At 43.3% G+C, this 12,742-nt stretch overlaps 1 protein-coding gene across 1 annotated transcript in view; it reads right to left on the bottom strand.

The window, feature by feature from the left end:
- LOC106568229 (leucine-rich repeat-containing protein 75B) overlaps nt 1-12,113 on the bottom strand; it is a 31,218-nt gene extending 19,105 nt beyond the window's left edge. Inside the window, exon 1 of the mRNA XM_014138385.2 lies at nt 11,541-12,113. Within this exon, the coding sequence (XP_013993860.2) occupies nt 11,541-11,885 (345 nt within the window). The 5' untranslated portion in view covers nt 11,886-12,113. The remainder of the gene's footprint in view (nt 1-11,540) is intronic.
- Between the last annotated feature and the right edge of the window lie 629 nt (nt 12,114-12,742).

Genomic DNA, 12,742 nt, shown 5'->3' with positions numbered 1-12,742 from the left:
TAGCACCACCTGGTGCACTAACCAAAATACAGGGGATGGTCCGCCCAGGTCTTTCCTAGTGTGCATAGACAGTAAACTACTACGGGTATATGTATGCCCGCGGGCCTCTTGCCTAAGCACTCCCTAGGTGCCTTCCCCTTCCCCCCTGGGAACAAATGAAACAGAGTAACACAAATGTACAAACTACTTTACAACAAAACCTGAGAAAACACTAACCCAGGACATTAAAGAAAACTTTGAGCACTAAACACAGAACATAACAATAAGCTTACTCAGCAACAACTAACTAAGTACATACCCAATTCTCTTTCTGAGAAACAACCAACATATATAACCCTCTGCCATCAACCTCCTCTCTCAGCAAAAATCTCTGTGTCTCTCTCTCTGAGCAACAGCACACTGGCTTATATAGCTTTAGGTGGGGTTGTTAATTGGAGACAGCTGCGTCCTGACGAGGGGGCGGGGTCAGCTCTCCAATCAGCAATGGGGCCGACCAATCAGCTGCTTGGAGAACTTCAGGAAGCCATTACCTGAAACACAAACTACAACACAGAAACTGGGGAACATAACACTGCGTTGTCCTGTTAGAAGATGAACCTTCGCCCCAGTCTGAGGTCCTGAGAGCGCTGGAGCAGGATTTCATTTAGGATCTCTTTGTACTTTGCTCCATTAATCTTTCTCTCGATCTTGACTAGTCTCCCAGTCCCAGAAAAAAGTCCCCACAGCATGATGCTGCCATCCCCAAGCTTCACCGTAGGGATGGTGCCAGGTTTCCTCCAGACGTGATGCTTGGCATTCAGGCCAAAGAGTTGAATCTTGGTTTCATCAGACCAGATAATCTTGTTTCTCATGGTCTGAAAGTCTTTAGGTGCCTTTTGGCAAACTCTAAGCTGGCTTTCATGTGCCTTTCACTGAGGAGTCTCTTCCGTCTGGCCACTCTACCATAAAGGCCTGAACTCTAGAGCTCTATCAGAGTGACCATTGGGTTCTTGGTCACCTCCCTGACCAAGGCCCTTCTCCCCCGATTGCTCAGTTTGGCCGGGCGGCCAGCTCTAGGACGAGTCTTGGTGGTTCCAAACTTCTTCCATTTAAGAATGATGGAGGCCTCTGTGTTCTTGGGGACCTTCAATGCTGCAGACATTTTTTGGGAACCCTTCCCCAGATCTGTGCCTTGACACAATCCTGTCTTGGAGCTCTACAGACAATTCCTTCGACCTCTTGGTTTGGTTTTTGCTCTGACATGCACTATCAACTGTGATACCTTATATGGACCACAGGTGGACTCCAATCAAGTTGTAGAAACAAGATGCACCTGAGCTCAATTTTGAGTCTCATAGCAAAGGGTCTGAATACATACGTAAATACGTTTTTTTCCATTTTTAATTTTTTATACATTTGCAAACATTTCTATAAACCTGTTTTTGCTTTGTCATTATGGGGTACTGTGTGTAGATTGAGGCAAAAAAATGATCAAATCAGTTTTAGAATAAGGCTGTAACACAACAAAATTTGGAAATGTCAAGGGGTTTGAATACATCCCGAAGGCTCTTTAAGCTGGTGTAAAGATGCTGAGGACTCCTATGTTAAGCAGACCCTACAGTCTGACAGGCTGAGTACTGACGCCTACAGTGAAAGCTCCAAGAAAAACTCCCATCAGAACTTTCTCCTCCTCCTCCAGCTTTCTAGCTTAAGTATTACACTAGAGCTCTGTGGGATTACCTGACTCTGGGCCACTCTCCAGCTCTCCCTTTTGACAGGGAAACATAACCCAACATACATAACACAACAGAATACAGTAAGCAAGTCTCAAACAACAGCATAGAGATAGGCCTAGATTGTGGATAATTTTCTGATTAGTATGTAAAAAAGTTGTCACACCCTGATCTGTTTCACCTGTCTTTGTGCTTGTCTCCACCCCCCTCCAGGTGTCGCCTATCTTCCCCATTATACTCAGTGTATTTATACCTGTGTTCTCTGTTTGTCTGTTGCCAGTTTGTTTTGTTTCGTCAAGCCTACCAGCGGTTTTCCCATGCGCCTGTCTTTCTGTAGTTTCTGTTTTCTAGCTTTCCTGGTTTTGACCATTCTGCCTGCCCTGACCCTGCCTGCCGTTCTGTACCTTTCGTACTCTGCTCTGGACTACTGACCTCTGCCTGCCCTTGATCTGTCGTTTGCCTGCCCCCGTTTCTGTAATAAACTTTTGTTACTTCGAAACTGTCTGCATCTAGGTCTTCTCCTGAGCCTAGATACAACTATGACTAACAACTATGATCAATGTTGTATAATATTGCATACAGGCTGTATTTTGAAAGTTATATGTCTTGAAAACTTGATTGCTGACATGCAAAACATTTAGGGACTATATCAACAATGAACTAATTGAACATCTACCTAAATATAGTTTTTGGATGGAATGAGACTTAAAAGGAAATTCCAAAGGTAATTTTAGCCTATTATAACCTCCAGGGCACTTTAGTATTTGCTTTCACGCATCACTAAACATATTCTGTGTTTATGCCTTTTAAGCTTAATGCTTGCTTGGTGATTTCTTGTTACGGATGAACATAGAGAATAATCCAAAGTAATGAACGTTAATAGCCCAGAAGGGAGATTGGTCTCATTGCTTCCTCTGTGCATCTCCTCTGTGTAATAACTTCCTGTGTGCTGTGATAGAGGCATCTGGCATGCCGCACCACCATTTCAAGGAGATGAACTCCAAATCCAGCCTTCCCTGAAAGAAAAAACACCTTTTCCACCCACTGAGGAAAAACAGGAGAGCTACAAGTACTAACTCTGTTGTTAAAGCGGCTCAGTGGAACGGTTCACTCTTAAAAAAAGGATTCCAAAGGGTTCTTCAGCTGTCCCCATAGGATAACCTTTTTTAACCCTTAAGGATTCTACATGGAGCCCAAAAGAGTTCTACCTGGAACCAAAAGGGTTCTACTCGGAACCAAAAATAGTTATTCAAAGGGTTCTCCTACAGGGACAGCCAAAGAACCATTTTTGGTTCTAGATAGCAGCTTTTTTCTAAGGGTGTGAGTGAGTCGATATAGTCTTCGCCCGGACCAATGGTAATGTTCTGTGTGCTTCCTAAGCGAGCTATTGGAGGACTGACTGATCTGTGTTTGGGAATCTTTCCAAATGGCTGGATACTATATGTATTCAATGGAATGCCAACTCTGGTCCCCATCATCCCTTTTGATATCTCACATCTCTTCAAAGTATGTACCATTCAATCACCCCTTATGAAATCGGGAAGCTACAGTACAGCCTATTTAACCGTTGCATGTATTCATCAAAATGATCTATCACTGCGCAATTGTCTTCAGATAGGGATATATACCATACGGCAGTACACCTCTAGTTAATCTTCTCTGTGGTATGTTAATAATGGGAGGGAGTCTTCTCAACAGTCCTCTTAATCAGGAAGGTGTTTCTCTGAACTTCAAGAGGCATTCATGTAAGATCAATATAAGTAGCTGTCCAAGGGCACTAAACCCCACAGCAAGGCCCAGCTTCATTCATTACAGACACACACTTTTCATTCCCTCTGTTAGTTTGGTGAATCTGTGAAAAGTAAGGACTTGACAAGAGCAGGGCCGGACCACCATATCTGTGGCCCCATGGCACCTACCTCCAACACCCCCCTAATTTCATGCTGTTTTACATATTTTGCAATGAGGCTGAGAGAAGAATGTGCAGTTTTAAAGCTAATTTCCTGCAATTCTATAAATTTTGCCATGGGCCAGAGAGAAACATTTAGAGATTTATAGCTGACATGCTATTCTACACATTTTTTCCATAAGGTTGAGAGACAATTTTGCAGTTTTAAAACATATGTTCTGCTATTCTACACATATTGTTATCAAATTTTATTTATCACATGCGTCAAATACAACTGGTGTAGACTTTACTGTGAATTGTTGCTTACGAGCCCTTCCCAACAATGAAGAGTTTGCCGGACAGTAGCAGAGTGAACAGTCTATGCTGGCTTGGGTGGCTGGAGTCTTTGGCAATTTTTTGGACCTTCCTCTGACACCGCCTGATATAGAGCTCCTAGATGTCAGGGAGCTCGGCCCCACTAGGATGTCCGCACCACCCTCTGTAGCGCTTTGTGATCAAGGGTGGTGCATTTGCCATACAAAGTGGTGATGCAGCCAATCAAGATGTTTTCAATGGTGCAACTGTAGAATTTTGGGGGGATCCGAGGGCCCATGCTAAATATTTTCAGCCTCCTGAGGGGGAAGAGGCGTGCCCTCTTCACGACTGTGCATGTGTGTATGGACCATGTTAAGTCCTTAGTTATGTGGACGCCAAGGAACTTGAAGCTCTCCCCTCTTTTTCCTATAGTCCACAATCAGTTCCTTGGTCTTACTGATGTTGAGGGAGATGTTGTCCTGGCAACACACTAGTAAGTCTCTGACCTCCTCCCTGTAGGCTGACCGATCGCCATCAGTGATCAGGCCTACCACCGTTGTGTCGCCAGCAAACTTGATGATGGTGTTGGAGTCGTGGATGTCCCCACACACACCCCTGAGGGGCCCCCGTGTTTAGGGTCAGCGTGGTGGAGGTGTTTTTCCCTACCCTCACCACCTGGGGCCGGCCTGTCAGGAAGTCCAGGATCTAGTTGATTTGATTAGGATCTCTTTTAGTCCTCATTTGGACTAATTTTCCAAGAGTCCTTAACCATTAAAATAGAATGAATAATATGATCACATTTTCACAAATAACACACTGTTACAAACATGTATAATACACTGATATATTGACCAGATAAATACTCTAACAGTCTGAAAAGATAGATTGATTCCTTAATCTACCATACTCCCGCACAGCCTTCCAATTTTTTATATTTAAATGGTTCTAAAGTATTGTTTGAATTTATATATTGAAAGGTTTCTGGTTTGCTCAGATAAATTATTCAATTTCTTTATTGCTCTAAATCCAAATGTTATTTTGCCTATTTCTCTTTTCTGTCTGGATAACACATAGATGGTGGACAATCTATTCCTAGTATTTACTGAATGTCTGTCTATTATGTCATGTCTGACTATGATTCAATTATATGACATGCTATTTTATCAAATCGATTACCTAACGTTTAATTTATTATGTTATTGAATTAAACCATGCAACAATTAAACCATTAATAACCTGGGGTACCACGGAATAATTAATTTATATAGAGTGGTTATCTCCCAAATCCACTCTCTGAAGATCTTTTATATCAATAGCAGTCAATTATTAATGGTCACCTCGATCGGTCTCATTCTGATTGTCGTAAGTACTCGGTTATCTGCACGAACCTTAGCTAATAAGTTAAATCAGCAATACACAAATTGGCTTAATTATTTATTTACTAAATACCTAAATAATCACACAGAATTACATATATATATATGTGTATCCTGTGTATGTATATATATATATATATACACACAGGATAGATCACACATCGATTACTAATCATATGACGGCCGGTTACACAAAGGAAGGGGGTTGGGTTTAAATGAAAGAGCGGGAAGACTGAGGGACAAAGGGATTGGGTCTATCGGAACTTGAGTCTATGCTACCGTGAATACAGAATCTCATGCATTCTAATAACCGCCCATTTGAAAAAGGCAAATGCAAGATATATATATATATTTACTCTGAGCTGCGCTCCGATAGATGGGTCTAAGATGGAAGACTGGTTTACCCAGCAGAGATCGCCATTGTCCTTTGAAGAATCTTAGTTAAAGTACCCTGTCATTCTTCAGAGATGGTCTGTTCTTTCCTAGGCCACGTACGTTTACAGTTGCAGCTGTTAACTCGACGTCTAGGATGTATCACTTCTTTAGTGAATAATCGTTCAAAGTTCATACCAAGTTGGCATAATCAGCTCGTGCTGTATTCTGGCTGGTCTAGTCGAAATTCACCATTCCAGCGTGGTGATCGTCACCTCCACGTTGAAATTCGCCCTTTTAAACGTTAGCACAGCAGTCCTAACATTTCTGGAACTAAATGTTAATGTCGTTAGGTTGTAGTTGAAATTAGCCCTTTTAAACGTATGAACACCAGTCCTCACGTCATCGTGAACTGAGTTTGACTTCCGTCAACGGGCTTTTGTACTGGGGGAGGTACCACTGAAGGTACCACGTCCATCTGTACAAACAATAGTACGCAAGTATAAACACCACACAGCCGTCATACCGCTTAGGAAGGAGATACGTTCTGTCTCCTAGAGATAAACGTACTTTGGTGCTGTCACGACTCCCACCGAAGGTGGTTCCTCTGCTTGTTCGGGCGGTGCTCAGCCATCGGCGTCGCCGGCCTACTAGCCATCACCGATCCACTTTTCTTTTTCCGTTTGTCTTGTCTTTGGTTCATTCACACCTGGTTTTCATTTGCTTAATTTCTGTGTGTATATTTACCCCTGTTTCCCACTTAGGTTTGTGCGGGATTATTTTCATGTAGCTCGTTGAGGTTTTCCTCAGTTTATTTCACGTGTGTACAGTGTTTGTAGGATCTGTAAGGAGCGTGGTTTTTTCCTCCTTCTGTGAATGACTGTTTGTTCCTATGTCTCGGGCGTTTATTGGTATTATACCTGACCCATTTTTGGAGTTGCCTATCAAAGTCGCTACAGGTGCGAAAAGTGCAAATCAATCCCAGAACAACAGCAAAGGCCCTTGTGAAGATGCTGGAGGAAACAGGTACAAAAGCATCTATATCCACAATAAAACTAGTCCTATATCGACATAACCTGAAAGGCCGCTCAGCAAGGAAGAAGCCACTGCTCCAAAACCGCCATAAAGACAACTGCACATGGGGACAAAGATTGTACTTTTTTGAGAAATGTCCTCTGGTCTGATGAAACAGAAATAGAATTGTTTGGCCATAATGACCATCGTTATGTTTGGAGGAAAAAGGGGGAGGCTCCCAAAAAGGGGGAGGCTCCCAACCGTGAAGCACGGGGGTGGCAGCATCATGCTGTGGGGGTGCTTTGCTGAATGAGGGACTGGTGCACTTCACAAAATAGATGGCATCATGAGGAGAGAAAAGTATGTGGATATATTGAAGCAGCATCTCAAGACATCAGTCAGGAAGTTAAAGCTTGGTCGCAAATGGGTCTTCCAAATGGACAATGCAAGCATACTTCCAAAGTTGTGGCAAAAAGTCAAGGTATTGGAGAGGCCATCACAAAGCCCTGACCTCAATCCCATAGAAAATTTGTGGGCAGAACTGAAAAAGTGTGTGTGAGCAAGGGGGCCTACAAACCTGACTCAGTTACACCAGTTCTGTCAGGAGGAATGGGCCAAAATTCACCCAACTTATTGTGAGAAGCTTGTGGAAGGCTACCCGAAACGTTTGCCTCAAGTTAAAATTTAAAGGCAATGATACCAAATACTAATTGAGTGTATGTAAACTTCTGACCCACTGGGAATGTGATGAAAGAAATAAAATCTGAAATAAATAATTTGCTCTACTATTATTCTGACATTTCACATTCTTAAAATAAAGTGGTGATCCTAACTGACCTAAGACAGGGAACTTTTACTAGGATTAAATGTCAGGAATTGAGAAAAACTGAGTTTAAATGTATTTGGCTAGGGTTTATGTAAACTTCCGACTTCAACTGTATGTGATGAGATGTATAGATATTGTGGATAGAATATGTACACTGAACAAAAATATAAACACAACATGTAAATTGTTGGTCCCATGTTTCATGAGCTGAAAAAAGAAATCCCTGACATTTTCCACACGCCCAAAAAGCACACTTCACTCAAATGTTGTGCACAAATTTGTTTACATCCCTGTTAGTGAGCATTTCTCCTTTGCCAAGATAATCCATCCACCTGACAGGTGTGGCGTATCAAGAAGCTGATTATACAGCATGAGGAGTATTTCTGTCTGTAATAAAGCCCTTTCGTGGGGAAAGACTCATTCTGATTGGCTGGCCCTGGCACTCCAGGGGGTTGACCTGGCTGCCAAGTGAGTGGACCTATGCCCTTCAAAGCCCACCCATGGCTTCACCCCTGCCCAGTCATGTGAAATCCATCAATTGACTGATTTCCTTATATGAACTGTAACTCAGTAAAAAGGTTACATTTGTTGCATGTTGCGTTTTATATTTTTGTTCAGTATAGTATATCTGAAGAAAACGTAGGATAGTACATGTACAGCAAAAATGTAATAGGATGGCCTTGACTAGAACCCAGTATATACATATGAAATGGGTAAAAGTAGTATGTAAACATTATTAAAGTGACCAGTGTTCCATGTCTATGTACATAGGGCAGCAGCCCCTAAGGTGCAGGGTTGAGTAACCAGGTGGTAGCCAGCTAGTGACAGTGACTAAGTTCAGGGCAGGGTACTGGGTGGAGGCCGGCTAGTGATGGCTATTTAACAGTCTGATGGCTTTGAGATAGAAGCAGTTTTTCAGTCTCTCGGTCCCAGCATTGATGCACCTGTACTGACCTCGCCTTCTGGATGATAGCGGGGTGAGCAGGCTGTGGTTCGGGTGGCCGAGTCAAATTTCTTCAGCCTCCTGAGCTGTTGCGCCTACTTCACCACACTGTCTGTGTGGGTGGATCAGTTCAGGATGAGAACTCTCTTGGTAGATAAAATGGTCTGCAGCATACCATGAGCTATTCTATATCAGGTGAACAAAAGCTTGAGATTTCCTTCACATTTGAAACCGCACACCAGTTGTTATTTATGAAAAAATATACTCCACCCGCTTTTGACTTCTCCGAAGTCGCTGTACGATCCTGCCGCTGCATGGAGAATCCACTGAGTACTACGTGCATAGCGTCATCATCTAGCCAACTTTCAGTAAAACACAATATTGCAACTTTTCAAGTCTCTCTGATAGCAAACGCTCGAACAAAGCTCATCCATCTTATTCTCGAGTGATAGGACATTTGCCAATAGAACGGAGGGGAGCGCCGTTCGGTTTTCTCTTCGCCTCAATTTCACCAGGACATCATCTCGTCTCCCATGTCTACGCCTGCAGCGTTTTGGTAGCCAATGGAACAAAGGAATAGGGTCCAGCATGAATGGTGGAACAGCTGAGTCAGAGTTGAAGACGTATTTGAAGTTGAAATCGAGGTTAGTAACTGTCGATCTGATGTCTAGAAGTGCTTGGTGGTCATATGTGAAAATCGTATTAACTTTCTGTACAAAAAAGGTAAGGATAAACACGATAAAAGTCACTATAAAGCACAGTTTGGTTGGAACTCGTAAGATGTTCGGCGCTATCTTGTCACACATCTTGTCATGAGGCTGAGAGAAAAAATTTAAAGCAAGTTTTCTGCAATTCTACACATTTTTCCATGGCTTATGACGTGTTCATATGCTATCTGGGGGGGCAGCCAACTTGTTCATATGCTATCTGGGGGTTTCCAACGTCCAGGGGGACCGCAACCGATGTGTTCATATGCTATCTGGGGGGTCCGACCTCCAGGGGGACTGCAACCGACTTGTTCATATGCTATCTGGGGGGGTTCGACCTCCAGGGGGACCGCAACCGACGTGTTCATATGCTATCTGGGGGGGTTCGACCTCCAGGGGGACCGCAACCGACGTGTTCATATGCTATCTGTCGGGGCACCGACCTCCAGGGGGCCCACAACCGAACATGTTTATATGCTATATATACTATTTGTATTTTTTGAGGGGTTGGGGGCCCCCTGGTAGTCAGGGTCCCAGGGCTCGTGCCCTGCATACCCGGTCGGTAATCCAGCCATGAACAAGAGAAGGTGGAGCTGAGCAAGTTTTCATTAATGTAACTTCAGGGCTACAGGGAAGCGGAGCAGTGCAAGGTTACGCCTTTTGCTGCTGTTTAAATTTGATGATTGGCACGTGGCTCAGATAATTCACTAATTTGTGTGCAATTCACAAGCACCATCCAGCATGGCAGGATAAATATGTGAACACTTTTAATGTACACTATGTAGAACTGTGGAATGCAGGAAAACATTGCATTTCTGTGTCCCTGAGAATAATATCTAAGGAATAGAAAATTGGCCTTTCGTTTAACATATTCAGTGGTTGCCCTCTATATACTCTATTTCAGTCTCCGTTTGTCACCTGTCTGAAATGTGATATTCCAGGAAGAGCCTGAAGACCTACACCTCAACAGCAGTGAAGGTGTTACCATACATACCTGAGCCAGACAATCTGACACAGCAGTTACAATTTTGATCTGTGATTATGTAAGGGGCAAGCCACTGAATAATTGTACCCTGAACTAAATTACACTATATATACAAAAGTATGTGGACACCCCTTCAAATGAGTGGATTCTGCTATTTCAGCCACACCTATTGCTTAAAGGTGTATAAAATCGAGCACACAGCCATGCAATCTCCATAGACAAACATTGGCAGTAGAATGGCCTTACTGAAGAGCTCAGTGACATTCAATGTGTCACTGTCATAGGATGCCACCTTTCAAACTAGTCCGTTCATCACATTTCTGCCGTGCTAGAGCTGCCCGGTCAACTGTAAGTGCTGTTATTGTGAAGTGGAAACGTCTAGGAGCAACAACGGGTCAGCCGTGAAGTGGTAGGTCACACAAGCTCACAGAATGGTACAACCGAGTGCTGAAGCGCGTAGCGTGTTAAAATTGTCTGTCCTCTGTTGCAACACTCACTACCGAGTTCCAAACTGCCTTTGGAAGCGATGCCAAGTGTCTTCTGGAGTGGTGTAAACCTCGCTGCCATTGGATTCTGGAGCAGTGGAAACGCGTTCTCTGCAGGGATGAATTACGCTTCATCATCTGGCAGTCCGACGGACAAATCTGGATTTGGCGGATGCCAGGAGAATTGCACCTGCCCCCAATGCATAGTGCCAACTGTAAAGTTTGGTGGAGGAATAATGGTCTGGGGCTGTTTTTCATGGTTCGGACTAGGCCCCTTAGATCCAGTGAAGGGAAATCATAATGCTACAGCATACAGTGACATTCTAGATGATTCTGTGCTTCCAACTTTGTGGCAACAGTTTGGGCAAGGCCCCTTCCTGTTCCAGCATAACAATGTCCCCTTGCACAAAGCGAGGTCCATACAGAAATGGTTTGTCGAGAATGGTGTGGAAGAACTTGACTGGCCTGCACAGAGCCCTGACCTCAACCCCATCGAACACCTTTGGCATGAATTGGAACACACACTGCGACCCAGGCCTAATCACCCAACATCAGTACCCAACCTCACTAATGCTCTTGTGGCTGAATGGAAGCAAGTTCACGCAGAAAATAAAGAGACTGTGACATACCGTAAATAATTTTAAAGGGGAAACCCCAAAATATGAAGTAACACGCCTAATTTACAGACAAACCTACAGTCGCTTACACATGCATAATAATCTAATACAAATAATAGATGCAGCATTCTACCAGTGCATTTCACATTTTTGATCAGGCTGACTTGAGTGACAACCTGTGGATACTGCTGTTCTAACAGCATCAAATTCTGCAGGTGCACCAGATAACTTACGGACCGCCACATCTTATGAAGTTTAGGAGAAGTAAACTATTATTCAATGTTAAACATCCTCTCTTACCTTTCTTAGCAATTTGAGCACCTCGACTGCTTGTTCTTGTTTCTGTTCTCGAAGAAGCTTCTGTATTTCTCGGATCCATGCCACCCGTCTCACATAGGGGCTGTGGTTGATTTTCCACAGCATCCCTGGGAGCTTGTCTGACTTCAGCATCAGGGATGTAAACAAGAATTCCCCACCTCCCCTGCCACCACTCCGCTCTGCTTCTCCGGAGCTGTCATGCTGCTGGCGTCTCCTCTTAGAAAATGTGGTTTCTATTTGGTCCAGACTACTTTGCCTGGTCAATTTAGAACCCATTACTTCACAGAATGTTTCAGTTGAACAATGGTTCCTAGACGTTATATACATGTACCTGACAGAATGTAGCCATAACAGTTACACAGTAGCCTAAACTTGGATATTGAGTAACGCACGCACGTATTTTTTTTATCTGAACAGTATGAAAACAAAGGGAGAAAATATGAGCGGAGGTTGATAAATTACTATATTACTATATTCTCTATTAGATTACATTTAGAGCATTACACCAGCAGTATTGCATAGCTTTCTATTCATATTCAAATCGTTTCCACTGTCTTGCCGTTATAACCATGCACTGCCACAACAGTGCTCGAGCAGTCAGGGTAGCCTACTACAACATCACGTGGAGATCCTGGTCTTTGCTTCCAATAAGAATCCGCGCTGCCTAGATCAGTCATGCGATTACTCTCTCGGTATCAGTGACTGTCCAAGACCAGTTATGTTGTTTAGCAGCTAATGATGGTTTAGCTTTCTTTTGAGAGGGATGATTTAATGCTAATACATTTTGTACACAGTTTGTCAATTATCATAGTAATTATCATATCACATACTATCAGTCTGAATAATGACGCAGGAGGAGATGGCTGCCGTTTTACGATCCCCTAACCAATTGTGCTATGGTGTGTTATTTGTAACTTATTTTGTACATAATGTTTCTGCCACCATGTCTTATCACCAAAAATAGCTTCTAGATATCAGGACAGCGATTACTCACCCCATACTGGATGAATACTTTTTCTTTATTAACAAGTCGGAAGGGAAGGATTTACTTCAGACGCCCGACGAGACCCTCATCCCTGTCATTCGGAGGAGAAAGAGACGGAGATATCGGGACAAAGGTCTGGGTGCCTTGTAAGGATCCGATGATGAGTGGGTAATCTCCCTTTACCATTGGTCCTATTAGC

This window comes from Salmo salar, chromosome ssa13 (genome assembly GCF_905237065.1).
Source record: "Salmo salar chromosome ssa13, Ssal_v3.1, whole genome shotgun sequence".
Taxonomy (NCBI): domain Eukaryota; kingdom Metazoa; phylum Chordata; class Actinopteri; order Salmoniformes; family Salmonidae; genus Salmo; species Salmo salar.
Note: the sequence above shows the minus strand (reverse complement) of the source record. Positions and strands in the feature narration are given on the sequence as shown.